This window comes from Mesoplodon bidens (genome assembly GCF_964165515.1).
Source record: "Mesoplodon bidens genome assembly, chromosome: 10".
NCBI classification, from domain to species: Eukaryota; Metazoa; Chordata; class Mammalia; order Artiodactyla; family Ziphiidae; genus Mesoplodon; species Mesoplodon bidens.
The window spans coordinates 36242587-36263313 of NC_138172.1; the positions used below are offsets into that span (position 1 = coordinate 36242587).

At 38.7% G+C, this 20727-nt stretch overlaps 1 protein-coding gene across 1 annotated transcript in view; it reads left to right on the forward strand.

Moving 5' to 3' along the window:
• The window catches only part of SFMBT1 (Scm like with four mbt domains 1), a 127169-nt gene that overhangs the window by 89159 nt on the left and 17283 nt on the right, over nucleotides 1-20727 (forward strand). The window contains 9 exon segments of the mRNA XM_081246337.1: nucleotides 2718-2958; nucleotides 7315-7403; nucleotides 10580-10826; nucleotides 11528-11622; nucleotides 12127-12228; nucleotides 14386-14536; nucleotides 16958-17040; nucleotides 19394-19520; nucleotides 20581-20694. Of these exon segments, the coding sequence (XP_081102463.1) occupies nucleotides 2718-2958; nucleotides 7315-7403; nucleotides 10580-10826; nucleotides 11528-11622; nucleotides 12127-12228; nucleotides 14386-14536; nucleotides 16958-17040; nucleotides 19394-19520; nucleotides 20581-20694 (1249 nt within the window).

Below are 20727 nucleotides of genomic sequence, written 5' to 3' on the forward strand. Positions count from 1 at the left end.
AATGTATAAGAATTAGGAAGGAAGGGAAAAGGTCATCATTTGCAGATGAATAAAATAATTTACAGCTATATTATTAGAATTAATGAGTAATTCTAGCAAGATTTTTAGATACAAGGTTGGTATAAAAAGCCTTTTATTTCTATATACTGCAAACAAATGGAAACTGAAAGATGTGATTTACAATAACATAAAAAAATCAAATAGCTAGGAATAAAATGTAAGAAATATTTACAAAGAAACTTCAAATCTTTACTTATATAAGTTAAAATGAAGGAATATACCTGTTCATCTATTGGAAGACTCAGTATTGTAAAGATGTCAGTTCTCCCCAGATCTGTAGATTGACTGCAACCTAAGTCAAACAGCAAAAAAAAATTTAAGTAGAAATTGACAAACTGATTCAAACAAGTAAAACCTGACCCCTACCTAATACCACACACAGAGATTAACTCAAGGTGGATATTAGTTCTCAATATAAAAGGCTTCTAGAAAATAATATAGTAGTATGTCTTATGACCTCTATGGATAGGGAAAAGTTTGTTTAAAAATATAGAAAAACCATTAACTTTTTAAAGGAAAAATATTGATGAATCAGAGTATATTAAAATTAATAACTTCTGTTTATCAAACAACACCATCAAGAAAATGATATTTGTAATACAAGTAATTGCCAGACTGATATCCAGAATATTGACTCAATTAAAAATTGGCAAGAAATTTAGGCATTCCCCAGAAGAAGAAATCTAAATGGCTAATAAATAAAAAGATTCTCAACTCTGTTAATAATCAGAAAATGCAAATTAAAATTACAGTGAGATAATACATGTTTCAAAATGGTTAAAATGAAAAAGGTAGAAAATACAGTAATGTTGGTTAGAATGTTAAGGCAGAAGGATTTCTTGTATACTACTGGCAGAGTACATTGGTACAGCCACTTTGGAAAATATTTGTCTTATTATAGGAATCCGTGTAGGTATGCATCAAATGACATACAAAACTATTCATATAATTATGAGAATATTATCAGTAGTCTTCCAAAACTGTGACCTACCCAGAGTGCCTACTATGAGGAGCATTAGAATGGATAAATTATGGCATATTTGTATAATGGAATACTATACAGGAGTGAGAAGACATAAAGTACTGTTACATGCAACAGCACAAATGAATCTCATAAGCAATGTTGGGCAAGAGAAGCCCCACACAAAAACATTCATACTGCATAATTTTGCTAACATAGTGCTGAAACACAGGCAGTGTTAAACTGTAGTGTTATAATTAAGGATAGTGATTACTTTTCAGGAGTGCAGCAGGTTAGTGATTAGAATGGGGAGGAATTTTACACGGAATGTGGACTTTCCCTCTCTGGCCTCTCCTTTCCAGGAGCCCCCTCACTTTCCAGTGGTTATGATGGCCACATTGCACTTAGTTGTCATGTCTTCATCGTCTCCTCTAGTGTGGGACAGTTCCTCATTCTCTCTCTGTCTTTCATGGCCTGGATACTTTTGAAGTGCATATCATATACAAGTTATTTTGTAGAATGTTTCTCAATTTGCGTTTGGGTTTTCTCATGATGAGCTTGAGTTTATGCATTTGGCAAGAATGTCATAGAAATGATGATGTGCTTTTCTGGTATGATATCAAGGGTATATGATATTGATGTTTTAGGACTGGTGATATTAACTTTGATCCATTAGTTAAGGTGGCATCTGCCAGATTTCTTCACCATAATGTTACTGTTTTCCCCTTTGCGACTAAGAAGAATTTTGTGGAGAGAACCTTTGAGATTATGCAGATATCGTAGTCGTAATAGTCACTTTGGCATCCACACCTCTGATTTCAGATCAACACCACAAGATTCATTCTGGTTTTACCTTCTTCTTTTTAAAATTTTATTCTATTTTATTATTATTATTATTTTTGCTGTGCCGTGCAGCATGCAGGATCTTAGTTCCCTCACCAGGGATTGAACCCATGCCCCCTGCAGTGGAAGCATGGAGTCTTAACCACTGGACTGCCAGGGAAGTCCCATTCCCCTCTTCTTATTTTTACTTCTTTCTCCCACAGTGAGAAACCTGGCTCTCATTATCCATAGTATATTTATTTAATTTTAGTATACACATACAGGAGTTCCAGAATTGCAGACCCCTAACTTTGTGACCATATAATTTATCATCTAAATTAGGACACTTTTGAGAGAGATAAGAGGCATTATTATTATTCAGGAATAACAGGTGTAAACACAGACTGTTTTAGGGAAACTGGGAAATATGGCTCCTTTTGTATGGTACATATTATACTAATTTATTATCAATATAACTTATTTTTGTCCTTTACCTTTTCTAGCTTCATAAATTTTCTTTTGAATGATCGAGAAATCACTCTTGAAAACTTAATGTGTTGAAGGTTGTTAAAATGGTGAACATTTAGTGATTTGTATACTTAATAGAAAGCATATTCTATAATCATAATAGACTGCTTTGGTGGAATATTGAGTTCTCTTAAAGCTCCTTCAAAGTCAGATGGAACAGAGCAGCATTGCTAGTCCCTGTTTTGTTTGGATCACTCCTGTGAGTTAGAGTTTGAATTTCTCAGGTTTCCCTTGAGAAGATTTTATTGCATTTAGTGCTTCAGAATTGTAAGTCTTAAAGAATGTTGGCCAAAGAAGTATTCATTTGAGATGTTTTTCTGGTGGTTAATAACATTTCCCTGTTCAGGTGGACACACGTTTGCAGAATGGATTTGCTCCTGGGATGAAACTGGAGGTGGTTGTGAAAACCGATCCTGAAACCTACTGGGTTGCCACCATCATTACCACCTGTGAGCAGTTGCTCCTCCTCCGCTACGATGGCTACGGGGAGGACCGGAGAGCAGACTTCTGGTGTGACATCAGGAAGGCTGACCTCTACCCCATTGGGTGGTGTGAGCAGAATAAGAAGACCCTCGAAGCCCCGGAAGGTAATGCGATACTTCGTATCAAGGCGTGATGTGGTATTGCTGTAGGAAAATTTGGGCTGTCCACAGTCTTAGGTTTTCAGTTTCCCAAGCACATAGGTCTTCCTGACTTCTTTGGGTTAGCATTTTGAATAACAGTATTTATAAGGAATAATTTACATTTCCCTTTAAAAAAATTATATTCTGTGCCCACTAAGCTTCAGGCTTTTATGACATTCATAGGAAGCATCTGTGGCTTATAATCCTGTAGGTCTGTGAGGCTCTCTTAAGTTTGAGACTTGTAGGTCTGGTTGTCTTTGAGTACGTTGGGCCAGATTGATTCTCTTTCTGATTATATCGTCCTCCCTCCTATCACCTACAAGCAATCTGGGACCTGTGGACCCTTAGAATAAACCAACTGAAGCTCCCTTTCAGGAAAGAGCCCTACTGGGAGTAGAATCCAAATTAAGTAGGACAGAGACAATAGGACAAAAGAAAGAGAAGGGTCATATAAGTGTGCAGAAAGGAAAGACAGACCTTAAGAAAATTCCAGACCTTATATGCTTTACTTTCAACTTATTTTTTTATAATTTCAGATTTACAGAAATACTTCAGATTTGCAAAAATATTATAGAAAATTCTTGGGCACTTACTGCCAACTTTCCCCAAATGTTGGCATTTTACCACATTTACTTTATCCTCTCTCTCTCTCTCTCTCTCTCTCTCTCTCTCTCTCTCTCACACACACACACAGGTTTTTTTAATGAACCATGGGAGTCAGTTGTACATGTGATGTCCTTTTACTCTTTACTTCTAAAAACAAGGACATTCATGAACACAATAAAATAAAATCAGGAAATTAACTTTGATATAATACTGTTATTTAATGTATAGACCTTGTTCAGTTTTTATCAATAATGTTTTTATAGTAAAATGTTTCTACAGTAAAAGAAAATCCTGGATCATGTGTTAACATTCATTTGTCATGTCTCCTAAGATTCCTTTAATCTGGGACAGTTCCTCAGGCTTTCTTTGACTTTCATGACTTTGACATCTTTGAAAGGTACAGGCCGATTTTCCCAGGAACGTTCATTATGTTGAGTGCTGTTCATTATTCCTCATGTCTTTTCCTCGTCCAGGATTCAGTGCATTTAGCTGTCATATCTTTTTAGTTTCCTTAACCTTTCTTTGTCCTTCTTGGCATTGACGTTTTTGAAGAGTACAGGCTGGCTATTTTTTAGAATGTCTCACAATTTGGGTTTGTCTGATGTTTACTTAGATTCAGATTGTGCACTTTCGGTAGGAAAAATGCAGAAGTGACGCTGTGTCCTTCTGGTGCATCGTATCAGGAGACACATGCTGTTGGTTTGTCCTGTAACTAACTTGTGATATTAACTTTCATCACTTGATTAAATTGGTATATGCCAAGATTTTCCACTGTAAAATTGCTTTTACTGTTTTTAAGTAGTAAGTATCTTGTGGGAAGATAGCTTGAGATTATGTAACTATCTCATTACTCTTCAAACTTCACCCACTATTTTTGGCATCCATTGATAATTTTTATCTGAAACAGTTATTACTCTAATGATTACCAAATGGTATTTTCTAATTCCTTCTTTATTTCATAATTGGCTTTCTACTATAGAAAGAGCTTTCTCTTTTCTACCATTTACACACAGGTATTTATGTATGCATGTGTGTATTTATGTATCTATGTCAGTATAGACTCATGAGTATTATTTTATTCAATGGATTGTAATCCTTACTATCATTATTTATTTTGATGCTCAGACTGTCCTAAATTTGGCCAGTGGACACCCCTTCAAGCTGGCAAATGTGTCCTTTGCTATGTCCCATTATTCTTTGAGTAGTTTCTTGTTCAGGAAACTTTTCCTTGCCTCAGCCCTGAAATCAGCCATTTCTCCAGGGAGCCCTAGGTTTTTTTGTTTGTTTCATTTTGTTTTTTGAAGGATGGTATTTAGAAATGAAGTTAGAGTCCTGGGTTATCGATGGGCTTCTAGCTTGCCATTAACATTCTGTGAAAAAACAATGTAAGAGGAAGCTCTAGAGACATGAAGCTACCTGGCCCACTATCGCATCTTAAGAGTATAGGAAAATTCACCTCATTTAAACATGAACAACAGAAAATGATTTCAGTTGGGTCTCATACAAGGTCAAGTTAGGATAATAAAAAAAAGAGGGAAAAAGGGTAGAATAAAATCCTTCCAGAGCGGGCTTCCCTGGTGGCGCAGTGGTTGAGAGTCCGCCTGCCGATGCAGGGGACACGGGTTTGTGCCCCGGTCCGGGAAGATCCCGCATGCTGCGGAGTGGCTGGGCTCGTGAGCCATGGCCGCTGAGCCTGCACGTCCGGAGCCTGTGCTCCGCAACGGGAGAGGCCACAACAGTGAGAGGCCCACGTACCGCAAAAAAAAAAAAAAAAAAAAAACAATTTGTAAAAAAACAAATGCAGAAGCAAATAAAGAAACCTGTGTATGGAGCTTGTGAAGTAACTACCCAGAGAACAACTATCTCAGTGACTTTCAAATACAGTAATTTAAATGTATGTCCCTAGTAAGGCTATGCCAAAAGGAACCAAAAAAATTGCCGAAGTAGCAACAACAGCTCAAGCTGTTTTTAGTAATCATATTGTTGGTGGTAGAGTTGATGTTATTTTGAAATTATTATTTGTGTATTGTGGGATAAAGCTGGACGGGGGCAGGAAATGTACAAGTGGAGCACGGAACATCTTTTTATACCAAAAGTGAAAAAGAGATCAATAACTATTTACTACGGTTATGTCAAAGGACTCAGGAGCCAACCTGAAGAGACCCCCTCTTCTTAAAGATGAGACACTTTGAGCATCAATAGGACAGCAGCTGCAATGGCCTGAAACATATATGTGATTTAATTTGTAACTTCATGGTGAATCTTTTAAACAAAACCCTCATTGGTCGCCTTGGGACGATGCTAGAGAACCAACTGATAATTTTGAAGGCTGGTAAATACAGAGAAAGAATAAAGAAAATCAAGCATATATCCTGCCTTCTTTTTTGTGATCAAATAGTAGAAGAAGAGAAATTTTTCTTTATAGAAGTATTTTGGTTAGTAAATGAAGAAGGGGTGATAGAATATCACCATTTTTAGCCCCTAATGAATCAGTATATCTATGTAGTGAACATTAAAAGCTGCTAACATCACAGAACGAGAGACAACCAGAATAGAATCAATGTGCCTCTTGGTGGAAAGATACAACTCCACTTACGAAGTAATCTTACTCCCCACCCCAAAGAGCCAAATCTGAATTTGATCAAGCCTCTAGATCTAAATCCTGATTTATAGAAAATGGAAAGGACAGTAGAGCAACTGGTTACCACAAGGAGGCAACCAGTAAAACCAGACTCTGAAAAACTCTATATAAGACAAAATGTTGAGTCTTAACAAATATGCTGCAAGAAAAAGAGGGAGTGTGGGGTATACATACACATTAAAAGAGATTTAGTTGATATATTAACCATTTGCAATGTATGGCTCTCATTTGTATCATGATTTGACCAAACATTGAAAAAATCATTTTTGAGACATTTTGGAAAGTTGAACATGGACTAGATATTTGATATGAAGGAATTATTGTAATTTTTACAGGTGTGATGTTATTGTGGTTATACAAAAAGTTATTTTCTTTTAGAAATGCATACTGAGATTATATTAGATGAAATTACATGATATCAGGAATTGGTTTCTGAATAATCCATGGTTGGGTTGCGGTGGGGGGAGTATGTGAGGATATAAATCAGGGTTGATAAAGTAGCTGTAAAGGACCAGATAGTAAAATATTTTAGGCTTTTCAGGCCCTGTGGTTTCTGTCACAGCTGCTCAACTCTACCTTTGTAATGTGAAAGCAGTACTTAAACAATGATGTTGGCTGTGTTCCACTAAAACTTTATTTACAGTAAAGACAGCAGGCCAGATTTAGCCCACAGTTCATCGTTTGCTAACAGCTCCTGGTCTGGATATAAAGATTGACCATGAAGTGACAGTTTTTGAAGCTGGGGATTCATTATACTGTTTTCTCTATTTTTCTGTATATTTGAAAAATTCCATAGTAAAAAATAAAGTAGTTCATTTTTGGATAAAATTATACTAACAGGGAGTTGGGCCTATTCTCTTTTTTCTGGATACAACTCCTATTAAACTAACCAGGGAGTAGCTCTGTTTAGAGGAGGATTATTTTTAAGCTGTCAAAGAAGCAATATGTTGGGCTGTTAAATATTAAAATGACAGATGCACCTCTGAACCATTTTCACTGGTTTAGTTTCTCTGTATTCTGCTTAGTTTAATTTCTCTGTGTTTTGTGGCTGACAGTATGATTCCTTCATCTAGGCATCAGAGATAAAGTGTCTGATCGGGATGAGTTTCTGCGGCAGACCCTGATGGGAGCATGTAGTCCTCCTGTTCCGCTGCTAGAGGGCGTGAGTATTATTGCTTCCAGAATCAGTGTGGAAAACCCTTCCAGTCTTCCTGTCCAAGGAATCTTAAAATTGCATGCTCATTTACCACTCCAAGACAGATCAGCATTATTAGTACAGACATAGGCATAGGTATTGGAGGGTGTAAACTTACCCTCAGAGGTTGCAAACTGGTGGCTTGCTCAGTGCGTAAAAGGTTTTTGAATTAGTTGCAAACACATGAAATCTAGTTTTCCAGATTCTTTCATGCAGTTGGAAAATGTGGCCATTTTGAGCTCTCCCTTGGAACTGAGCAAGGGCTGACTCTACTTCAGCATGGACATTTGTAACTCCCACACCATGCGACTTGAGACCCCTTTTCTTTTGCTCAGAAGACACTGGACCACCACCTACCTGCTTTCAGCAGTTCTTTTAAATTAGTATAGCTTTTGAGCTTGTTGGTGAAAATAGATTTCTTGTTTTTGTGAAATAAATTATTGGTTATGACGTTTCTAAGTTATATTTTGTCACTATCTGTCGTACCAGCAACATTCTTTGTATCATACGTGAAATGCAGTTTATGAAGGTTCCAATTTCTTTACATCCTTGCCAACACCCGTTATTCTCTTTTTGGTTATAGCTATCCTAGTGGGTGTGAAGTAATATCTCACTCCGATTTGCATTTCCCTAATGACTAATGATACTGAGCATATTTCTATGTGCTTTTTTGGGGAAATATCTGCCCATTTTTAAATTGGGTTATTTATCTTTTTATTATTGGCTTGTAAGAGTTCCTTATAAATTCTGATTAGTCTAGATCAAGATACATGATTTTTAAATATTTCCTCCAATTCTGTAGATTGTCTTTTCACTTTCTTGATGATATTGTTTGTAGAACAAAAGTTTTTTATTTAGATGTTGTCCAATTTATCTATCGTTTTCTTTTTTTTTTTAATCTTTTGTTGCTTGTACTTTTGGAGTCTTATCTAAGAAGGCTTTGTTTAACCCAAGGTCCTATAGATTTACTCCTATATTTTCTTCTAAATGTTTTATTGTGTTAACTGTTATATTTAATTCTGTGATCCAGTCACAATTCCTCTTTAAACTGATTGGCAAACACTCTGTTTCTAGGTGATCTTTATATTTTATACAGGCATACCTCATTTGATTGTGCTTCACTTTATTGTGCTTTTCAGACACCGCATTTTTTACAAATTGAAGCATTGTGGCAACCCTGCTTTAAGCAAGTCTGTCGGCGCTATTTTTCCAACAGTATTTGCTCACTTTGTGTTTCTGTGTTACATTTTGGTAATTCTCACAACATTTCAAACTTTTCATTATTATTATATTTGTATGGTGATCTCTGATCAGTGATCTTTGATGTTACTATTGTAATTGGTTTTCGTTTTTGTTTTTTTTTTTTTTTTTTTTTTTTTTTTTGCTGTACGTGGGCCTCTCATTGCTGTGGCCTCTCCCGTTGCGGAGCACAGGCTCCGGACGCGCAGGCTTAGCGGCCATGGCTCACGGGCCCAGCCGCTCCATGGCATGTGGGATCCTCCTGGACCGGGGCACGAACCCGTGTCCCCTGCATCGGCAGGCGGACTCTCAACCACTGTGCCATCAGGGAAGCCCCTGTTTTGCATTTTTAAATTAAGATATGTGCATTTTTTTTAGACAATGCTGTTGCACACTTAATAGACTACAATATAGTGTAAACTTTATTTTTATATGCACTGGGAAACCAAAAAATTAGTATGGTTCACTTTATTGCAATATTTACGTTATTGTAGTGGTCTGGAACTGAACCTGCAATATCTCAGATGTATGCCTGTACTCTAACTCATTTAATTATGTTTAGTCTGGGCCCAGCTAAACACTCAGTAACATTTGAATGAATGAATGAAATCATGAACAAATGAATTAATAAGTATCCTGCAGTACATTGACCTTGATTCTGCTATTCTTATCTTTAGCTGTGAATGTGTTCCTTCATTTGTTCATGTGTTCTTTTGCATATATATGAATATGTAAGTGTCATAGAGCAGTTCTTTTTTTTTAAATAAATTTATTTATTTATTCATTTATTTTTGGCTGCGTTGGGTCTTTGTTGCTGCCCAGGGGCGACTCTTGGTTGCGGTGTGTAGGCTTCTCATTGCGGTGGCTTCTCTTGTTGCGGAGCACAGGCTATAGGCACGCGGGCTTCAGTAGTTGTGGCACGCGAGTTCAGTAGTTGTGGCTCGCGGGCTCTAGAGCACAGGCTCAGTAGTTGTGGTGCACGGGCTTTGTTACTCCATACCATGTGGGATCTTCCCAGACCAGGGCTTGAACCCGTGTCCCCTGCATTGGCAGGCAGATTCTTAACCACTGTGCCACCAGGGAAGTCCGAGCAGTTCTTATTAGGAAAAAAATGTAAGTTTGAACAGTAAGAAATGGTTAAGTGATGATACTGAATCAGCCTTTGTTTTTATTCTTTTTTCTAGCTTTTAATATGTATCTAGAGAGTGAGAATTAAACTTTTCCTTTCCCTCAGTGTAATCAGTACACTCATTGCATTTATAAGAACATCATTGTGAAATGAGTAAAAAAATCAGAACTGAAATGCCATCAGCAGATAAGTGGATAAATTACTGCCCATGTATAATACATAATGTCAATAAAACAGATTAAAAGAATGAGGGAGATTTATATGTGCTATAATAGAAAGATAGCTGTGAAATATTAAGTGACAAACACATTGAAAAACAATATACATTTTTCAAAAAATACAAAAGAGGAAAAGACACTGGTGGATGTTGACTTGTGTGTAGAAAACCCATTCTCAGAGAGTATATGCCAAAGCGTTTTATCATGGTTCTTTCCTGGAGGTAGGATTGTGGGGGATTTTGACTTTTGTCATATTTGATTTTTTAAAAAATGATGATCATACTTGCTTTTACAGAGACTAAGTAATGATGATATTTTAAATATTCTTTCTAGATGAAACTATAACATAGTCCTAGAGATAGAAATCTTTCTTGAAGATAAATATTTTCATATCACCAGAAATAATACTATAGAGACTTGTATGATATTAGACAGTTCAGTGTCACTAGCTTTGGATGGGTAAAAATATAAAGGCTAATTTGAGTTCATTTAAAACTTGATTTTAAAAATATTATGTTACCTCTCTTATATAATCATTTTGCTTTTTTTACCTACAGCTCCGTAATGGGAGGAATCCTTTAGATCTCATTGCTCCAGGTTCCAGGCTAGAATGTCAAGCTTTCCAGGACTCTTTAAGTACTTGGATTGTTACTGTAGTAGACAACATTGGAGGAAGGCTGAAGCTGCGTTATGAAGGACTTGAGAGTTCTGATAATTTTGAACATTGGTTGTATTACTTGGATCCGTTTCTTCATCATGTTGGTTGGGCTGCTCAACAGGGTTATGAGCTTCAGCCCCCATCAGGTGAGGAGCAATATAACATTTTTCTTTTAATATTACATTATTGTTTATTATATTTTTATTAATATCTGTGAGACTGAAAAATACATTATTCTGCATATTATGGAAGCCTTTGTTAGTTTACATAATAGAGATATTGAAAAAATGTATATGGAGCAGTTAAATTCCTTGTGTGTTTTTTTGGCTTTATTGCCTTAGTAATTTGCCACACATATTGATATACCTTCTGCTCCAACTTCTACTGACTTCTGCCCCAACTCATACTGATCCGTTACCAAAACTGAAGAAAAATTCTCTAGGTAGCATGTACATAGTTATAGGAATAGGACAAGTCTTGAGTTCAAAGCAAGTTGTTGATTAAAACATATCCCAATAATACTAAAACAGTTAATGTTTGAATCAATTTACATTCATTATTATGTGCCCCAATTTGGATGCTATATTATATTATTTTTGTGGACAACAGCAATCCTTATGATCTTACTGTAGGTATTTTCACCAAACCACTACCTAGGTTCTGAACAGAGGAGACAAGGTACTGAAGTTAAAGTTATAAGTTCTCTGAGTAAAGATGGTATAAGTGGGCTTGAACCCCTTCCTTTTCCCAGTGGAAAGTGACTTTTTTATGTGAATGCTTTCAGAGCAGTTATAAAATGTGTAAGTTCTCACATCACTTAAAGCATCCTGTCTTGTTTTAACTAAAGCCATCAGACATCTGAAAACTGAAGTTGAGTGGCAAGAGATCTTGGCCAAAGTGAAAGAGGAGGAGGAAGAGCCATTACCATCTTACTTATTTAAGGTAAAAACAAAAATGTTGTAGATAGGTACTTATCTTCTCACAGTAGAGTAAAGCAATATGGGGGGCGGCAAAGCATATAATAACCCCTGGTGTCAGTGAGAGTGCTGTGATGCCTGAAGGAGGGAAGAGGTTTGAAGGCTAGCTAGAGTGATGATCGTCCTTTTTTCCTAAAAGTAGTCTAGGTTTTTTCCTGAAGAGCTCTTAAAGCATTTTGAGTCTTTTCTTTTCTACTCTTAACTACATAGCCTTGACTTGTTGTAAAATAAACTTGTTTTTTCTCTGTATGAGCCTCGTGTTCAGAATGTAGAGAGTAGGAGTGCTTCCTTTGGGGTTTTTTTCCCTAAATAATTTTTTCCAGGCTGGGAAGACAATTATAGGATTAGATTATTTACCAGAAGCTGGACAGTTCCATTATTTTAATTAAGAGTAGTATTCAGCTATATATGAGTATAAAATTAATGTGCAGATACTATATTTTATTCACTCTTGGCATTTGCATTTCAGGATAAACAAGTGATTGGCACTCATTCATTCTCTGTAAATATGAAATTGGAAGCTGTGGATCCCTGGTCTCCTTTTGGGATCTCTCCTGCTACAATTGTTAAGGTAAAATGGAGGCAACTCTCTTGGTAAGAATTCTTGTCAGGGTGACTGGTTTAGGAAATTGGTAGTGTTTTAATCTTCAAACTCCACTAATCCAACCCATTGTTTCTCCTAAGCTGTGAGGCTAGAATTAGTTCTGTGCACATTTTACATTTGTAATGTCTGGTTCTTTGTGGCCCATTCCTTTGTCAGAGCTTGGTTGCCCCAGCTAACCAAAGCCTGGGCACCAGAGTAGTGGGGTGCACATTCTTTGGGGCAGGCCTAGCTGTACATAACTATAGAGGAGATTTAAGCGGCAGGTAGCCCACGGTATCTGAAAAGTTTGGAGGCAGGCAGTGTCATCAGTGTCCAGCTAGGTGCAGGGCTCGTTGGGTGAGCAGATGTGTGAGGAACAGTTGATTAGTGTCACAAGATCTGCCAGTAGGATTGCTCCAGCCACGGATTCCAGATTCAGACTTTAATCTTTTGGAAGACTGACAAAAGCGAGGTTCTTGTTAGAAGTAACCACAAGAACTGGGCAGGGTGTCAAGGCCCAGTTACTCAGTAACTAGAACTGAGGCATAAGGTAGAGGATTTCTTTTTTCAGAGTAGAGCAGAAGCCCATTTACTGAAAGTAGAACCAAAAGTCAAGTGTGACAAGAGGAGGAATAGTTATGTGGACACTGAATCGTCTGACCTGTTGAGATTTAAATTTTCCTCACCTTAGAAGATGATTATTCTTAGAACCAGAAGGGGGCTTCCCTGCTGGCACAGTGGTTAAGAATCCACCTGCCAAGGCAGGGGACACGGGTTTGAACCCTGGTCTGGGAATATCCCACATGCCACGGAGCAACTAAGCCCGTGTGCCACAACTACTGAGCCTGTGCTCTAGAGCCCACGAGCCACAGCTACTGAAGCCCATGTGCCTAGAGCCCATGCTCTGCAACAAGAGAAGCCACCACAGTGAGAGGCCCATGCACTGCAACAAAGAGTAGCCCCCACTTGCCGCAACTATAGAGAAAGCCTGCGTGCAGCAACAAGACCCAACGCAACCAAAAATAAATAAAACAAAATAAATAAATTTATTTTTTTTAAAAAGAGTAACTTCACAAAAGGAGGGGGAAAAAAAGAACAAGAAGGGATTCTGAACCTGCAGTGGGATCAGAAGGTCCTTTCTGGAGTTGAAGGGTAGGTGGTAAGGAGCCAGGGGAGTTTCATAAAACCTTCTCTTTGGCATTTGAAACTAGGCTAGGGTCTGATCTAATAAACTGGTGTAGTTGACTCCTCACTGAGCCTGAACTAAGCTTGTTTGGAGCTCAACAACTTGGATTTAAATCTAGGTTCTGTTTCTTCCTGTCAGTGTAACATGGAGCAGGTTATTTAACTGCTTTTTAAACTCAGTTTCCTTTTCTGCAAAATGGGGTTGATAATGGTACCTCGTTAGAGTGTTAGGAAGATTAAAGCTGAATTAATACAAAAAAAGCATTTAAACAGCGCCTGACACAGAGATAACATTTACTGAGTGCTTAGTAGTAGTATTAAAAAACACTTAATGTTGGGCTTCCCTGGTGGCGCAGTGGTTGAGAGTCCGCCTGCCGATGCAGGGGACACGGGTTCGTGCCCCTATCCCGGAAGATCCCACATGCCGCGCAGCGGCTGGGCCCGCGAGCCATGGCCGCGGAGCCTGTGTGTCCGGAGCCTGTGCTCCGCAACGGGAGAGGCCACAGCAGTGAGAGGCCCGCGTACAGCAAAAAAAAAAAAAAAAAAAAAAAAAAAAAAAAAAAAAAAAAAAAAAAAAAAAAAAAAAAAAAAAAACACTTAATGTTACTATTAATGTGGCCATTAACTTTTGTAATATGTTCAGCTCTGCCAAGGAAATGACGCGCGTGTGTGTGTACACGCGTGCATAAACATACACGTATTGGGATTGAAATATATACACTACCATGTGTAAAACAGCTAGTGGGAACCTTCTGTATAGCGCAGGGAGCTCAGCTCGGTGCTCTGTGGTGACCTAGATGGGTGGGACGGGTGGGAGGGAGGTCCCAGAGGGAGGGGGTATATGTATACATATAGCTGATTGACTTTGTTGTACAGCAGGAACTAGCACAACATTGTAAAGCAGCTATACCCCAATTAAAAAAAATTTTGTCTATTTTATGTGTTAAATCATACATACAGGTTTTTGATGAGAAGTATTTTCTGGTGGAAATGGATGATTTGCGACCAGAGAATCGTGCACAGCGATCCTTCGTGTGTCATGCTGACAGTCCTGGTATTTTCCCTGTGCAGTGGGGTCTGAAGAATGGTTTACACATCAGTCCCCCTCCTGGTGTGTATTCATTCTTTTCTGATTTGTTTGCTTCGAAATGAGATTTATCAGATGGCTTTACCTGGATCTTTTGTCCCCCTCTCTCCTCACACCCAATCCTGTCCTTAATGTTTTGGGGGCCCAAGACAAGAGTAAACAAAGACCTAGATTCCAGTATCTACATATTTAAAAGTTATAAATTAAGCTTAAAAACTAGTAAATAGGGACTTCCCTGGTGGCACAGTGGTTAGGACTCTGCGCTCCCAATGCAGGGGGCCGGGGTTCAATCCCTGGTCAGGGAACTAGATTGCACACGCATGCCACAACTAAGGAGCTGGCGAGCCACAACTAAGGAGCCCACCTGCCACAACTAAGACAGGTGCAACCAAATAAATAAATAAATATTTTTTTAAAAAACCAAAAAACTAGGGCTTCTCTGGTGATGCAGTGGTTGAGAGTCCGCCTGCCGATGCAGGGGACACGGGTTCGTGCCCCGGTCCGGGAAGATCTCACATGCTGCAGAGCGGCTAGGCCCGTGAGCCATGGCCACTGAGCCTGCCCGTCCGGAGCCTGTGCTCCGCAACGGGAGAGGCCACAACAGTGAGAGGCCTGCGTACCGCAAAAAAAAAAAAAAAAACTAGTAAAGTATGTCCTACTACCTTGATAAATATCTTCATAACATCCTGGGGTTCCATGCAGCTTCCTTAGTTCATTCCATCTGTGTCTGCTGGGAGGCAACAGGGGTGAGGGTAGGATGCAATGAGTCTTGGGAGCTGATTTATGAGAAGAGGCCTTAGAGCCAGAATTAGGAGGTAGATTACTGATTTTTAGGTTTCTGGGCCTCCTCTTAGAGGGAGACTCTTTGGACCTCAGAGGGAGATTTATGGTCAAAAGTAGAACTCAGGCTGTAAGTAGGAAGGTAGCAGCTCATTTTCCTCATGTTTGCAACTTTGCAAAATTTAATCTTTGACCCTTTAATCAAGGTTACTAAATATGACTTATTTGAGCTGAAATTTTAGGTATTTTTTAACTTAGAGTATCTGGAAGTGTAAGGTGTTTATCTGATTTTTATGTCAGCAAATCAGATTATTTGACTGGCCGTGTATATACTTCATTGGTAAGCTCTTAGTAAAACATAGCTTCACTTTCTAAATGGTGACTGCTGGAACACTGGGCTGGAAGTTCTCTTTTCTGTTAATAAGAGTCACAGACTCTGAACCTTTGTTTTCTGTTCAGCCTTCATTCATCCAACAAACATTTTGTAGAATGTTTGCTTTGAGCCAGGCATTGGACTTGTCACGGGGGAAACAAAAGTGAGAATGGTAGTTCCTTCAATGAGTAAATAGGGGAAAACAGTAACAGAACCCCCCACGTTCTCCCTCATCAGTGAACAGACGGTGGGAGTGCCTGCCTGGTGGTGATGGTTGGGGGGACGTACCTACAGGAGCAAGTTCTTGCTTTGCAGGAAGCTCTGAACATCCCAAGTTCCTTCTCCTGCCCGCTGCCATTACATGAGAAGAAAAAAAAATTTATTAAAGATATCACCTCTTTCAGCATTGTTGTAGACAACTCAGCTGTCTTTGTGAATATCAATAGAAGGAAAGTAGTGGATTATGTAATTAAAAATGGTAGATAATTTACTGTCAGGAATTGAGGGGGAGGCAGAGAGAACATGGTGCCAGTCTGAGGTGGGCAGAGGAGGTGACTGCAGGGGCTGTTTGGCTGTAGGCTGGTGTACTCTTGAGTAGCCTGCTCTGTGCCTGTGGGACATTGAGCTCTGGGGAGCGGAGGTGAGCTCAGACACGGCGGGGCAGCCGGACTCAGTCCAGCTCCTTGCACAGAGCCGGTGCCATCAGGATGTCAGGTTAGAGGGGCTTCTGCCAAGAACCTGTAGACTTAAGTGGGGAATTAAGCTCAGCTTTTTTCCTGAAATGAATTCATGATTCAGCTTATAGAGCACTGAGACTCTATAGAACACGAATCTGAAACCTGTGCTGGGAATATTAGTAGTTGCTAAGACATGTTTAAGGGAATAGCTTTACGAAAGAAAAAAGTCTTCACTGATTAAATAGTGCTCTAGGTTGTTTGTTGCCTCTTTTCCTTTAGACCCTGGGTCTCTCTCCTTTAGAGACTGGATTTATTAGCACAAATCAAATTCAGTCATAACTGTCTTAAATTCTTTTGGTAAATTGTCAACAACTAATCATATAAAATATTGTTCAAATAAATGCCTAATTTGAAGTGTGAGTTTAAAAATTTATCCAGAGTTGCTCTATTTTATAAAATTAATACTTTGGATTTAATAGGGTGTTTTTTCCCCTCTCTAAAATGATCAAAGTCCTCAAATTAGCAAAATTAGAAGTTGTGGGTGGACACCTGGCAGAGTGGCAAAGCCAGGCAGGCACGTGAGGTGTGAATCATTGCTCTTTTGTCCCTACCTAGGCTACCCAGGCCAGGACTTTGATTGGGCCGACTACCTCAAACAGTGTGGTGCTGAAGCTGCTCCCCAGAGGTGCTTCCCTCCGGTGAGAATCCTGTCCCCTCAGGGCCACTGCTTCGGGGCTGCTGGGGACTGCTGTGCTTCCCTTGCTGTAATGATGTTTACTCTGAAGCCAGTTCTCTCATGCACCCCCAAAACGCCTCTTGTTGATTGTAATAAAATTGTCCAAGGAAAATTTCATTTGCTGCGGAAGTTAATTTGTTAATTTAATTAGCTTAACAGTTTATCAGTTTGGTTTTTTTTATTAGCTGAAATCATGTGAATTTAAAATTTTAGTTTATGATTTGTTTTGATGGTCCATTAATATGAAAAAATGATGAAATATTAAGGAGAGAAAATTATTAAACTTATTTATGATTTACAAAGCCAAACAGCAGTAAAAAGCTTAGAACATAAAACAACAGTTTCCTTCTCTGTCCCTTTCCATGGCTTCCCTTCCCAGAAGTATTCACTTCCTATTCTTCTCACTGTTTGTTATTCTTATATTTATACTTCCTCACTTATAATTCGCTGCTATCTTTTGAGTTAATTTTAGATGTGTCTCTCAATTCTATATTACGGTAAGTGAGTAATCTAGCTATTTTACCTTACCTTTCTCCTCTGTCTTACCTATCTCCTCTTCCTATTAGAGTGATAATACAATTCTTGGTTAAGTCTGAATTTGAGTATTTACATTATCATGGGCATTTAGGTGTTACTCACAGATTAGCAGTGTAGTATTTTGTGATTGTTTTCTTCTTTTATTTGTCCTCAAGTTAATAATTGCCTTGTTTTTCATAGCCTAGTTTTCTTTGCTTATAATACTAGTTCTTCCCACACCTTCCAGTAGATTCTCAAGACTATTAGCGTATCAGGAAATCTGTCATGTCTAATATATTTTTTTAGAGACACCCCTCTTAGCAACCTCTTTTTAGACAGGTTACTGTCTTGGCTTGCCATGTAGTTTTAATTCTGGAAACTGCTCTGCTGTGTCACCCAAGGAATTGCCTCTCCTTCTTCTTAGGACTTGGGATTCCTGTTATATATATCTCATGGCCTCTTCTTTTTTGGTTTATTCCCTTGTTTTGATGGAGCCTGTCTCTCAGTAGCTTCCTGAAATGGGATGCAAGAGATGTAAGTGTTAGTAGACTTTTGGTGTTTGAAAATATGTTCACTCTACTAACTTGACTGATCGTTTGGCTCAATGTGGAATTTTAGAATGGAAGTTATTTCACTTTAGAATTTTGAAAACCTCCGTTGTTTTCTACCTTATAGTGTTGGTATTGAGAAGTTGAAAGCCATTCTTATTCTTGATCTTTCATATATGACCTGCCCTTTTCTCTATCCCTGGAAGGTTATAGAGTCTCTTTTGTCACTCCTTTTCAGTGTCAAGCCATGGCTTGGCCTGTCTTCACCCATGTGCTGGAGCGTGGAGAGCACATTCTCTCTGGAAGCTTGCGCCTCTCTGTGCTGGGAAGTTCCCTTGGATCTCTTCTTTGATTTCCTTTTCTTTTTCTCTCTTCTCCTTCTGGAATTCTCATTTTGGTGGCGTTCTGGACCAGGCCTCCAATTCTGCCGCACCCTCCCCGCCCCCACTGCTTTTCCTGTTTCTTAGGGGGTTTTTTTTGCTTTGCTTGCTAGAAGATTTCCTAAACTTTATCTTTCAACCCTTATTTTGAGTTTTTAATTTTTGATATCACATTTTTAATTTTTAAAAACTATTTCTGAATATTTTTAATAACATACTGTTCTTATTTTAAAGATGCAATAGTTTTTCTCATCTTTCAGAGGATGTTAATTACCCCCACCTTTTGTGAGTTTTTTTCTTGCATAATCTGTTTTCTCCAAGTTGCTTGTTTTGTCTGTTTTGGTCTCTAGCTTTCATATATTTAGATATCTGGTAATTCCTTGGTGGAATTTGCTTGCTTATATTTAAGAAATGGGAGACTAAAAGAAAAAGCTGACTGGAAGCTCTGAGCATGTGGGTGGGGCTTGTCAACCTTGAACTTCCCTATTGGGTAAGATCTGTCTGGCCATTTGTTGGGGAAACCTAAATCCATATCTTTATGTGTTCCTTCTTGTGCTTCATATTGCCACAAGAGGTCTCTTCCATTTGCTTGCATGGAGGGTAGAAGCAGGGACTGGGCCTCAGCATTCCACATGCTAATCTCTGTTCTGGACAGCATGCATGCCCTCAATAGTTCCTGTGTCCTCCTGCCCAGGGATCTGATGTTTTACCCTCTGGAGGATAAATCTTATCTTCTGTAGGAGGGGAAGGGACAGTTACCCTGGGGTGTAGGATAGAGGAGTTACTCTAGGATTAACTGTTACTTGGAAAGTTCTCTCAGATGAGCACGTGAGTTAATACTGAGTATGTATTTGATTAATTTATCTTCTAGTCAATTTCTGAGCATGAATTTAAGGAGAACATGAAGCTTGAGGCAGTGAACCCTCTTCTCCCTGAAGAAGTGTGCGTTGCCACCATTACTGCAGTGAGAGGCTCCTACCTGTGGCTCCAGTTGGAGGGTAAGCGTCAACACCCCTGAGAAGCCTTCGTCTGACCACTCTTCTTTGCCTTCCTGTTTACCCCTGTAATGTGGCTTGTTAAACTTAATTGATTAGCTAAATAGGGGTCTTGTTCAGAGACTTCTAATTTGTAATGTAAGACTCTGAGCTAAAAATTCATCTTCCTGTCCTTGACCTTCAAATTTTAGGAAATGAATACGAATAAAAGCCCTCACTTATATGGGCCCCTGTTTTCTTGAATGGAAAAATACAGGTTAAATAGCATGTATTTTGATGTGACCAAAATACATGAGCATGAGCATTAGTAACTAGCTTATTCGAGAGATTATATTTTGGTTGCCCCCAACCAGTAGAACCAAAAAGTATGTAAAATTGAAAAGATATATTATGCTAAAAGTAATATTCAGTGATGGGACAGGTTTGTGGACAGAAAGTAGTATGTGAGTACTCAGCACTACAGCTAACTATGCCTGGGTTTCTTTTTATTCACTGCTGAATAGTCAGACTCGGTACTTACTGTTGTTCCCGGTTTGTAGAATCGGCCTTTAACATAGGTGTCATGGACAGCATTGGATGTACATGTTTATGCAACCTCTGCTGAGCAACTTTGTTTACATCACTTTCTGATTTGAGCCCACCAATCTAACTTCTGGTTTGTTCCTGAGTACCAGAAGTAATGTTTTTATTGAGTAGAACTATAACGTTTGCCTTTTATTTTCCAGTTATTTCATGGAATTGACGACCATATTTGTCAACCATCTGAATGATATTACTGGTAGTTCTAGGTGCTTATTTGCTGTTCCCTAACTAAGGGTCACCCTGTACATTGACTACCTGTTTTGGTCTTTATACAGTTACGCTTGGGGGACAGTTTGCTTTTTCTCTTAATGTTTGTCACACATGAAAAAGTATGACTTCTGTGTAAAGGGAACTTGCTTAAGAGACTTTGTGTCTGTATTATTGCAACAGTAGAACACTGTCTACTAGAACATTGTCTAGAAAGTAGTTTATGAAGAAGGCTATTTAATAGTCTTTAAAAATTTTTTTTAAATCTAAACAGGTTCTAAGAAACCCATACCTGAATTTATCGTGAATGTGGAATCCATGCATATATTTCCTTTGGGCTGGTGTGAAACCAATGGCCATCCCCTCAGCACTCCTCGCCGAGCACGAGGTAGCTGTCTATTTCTGGGTCAAAGGATTGATT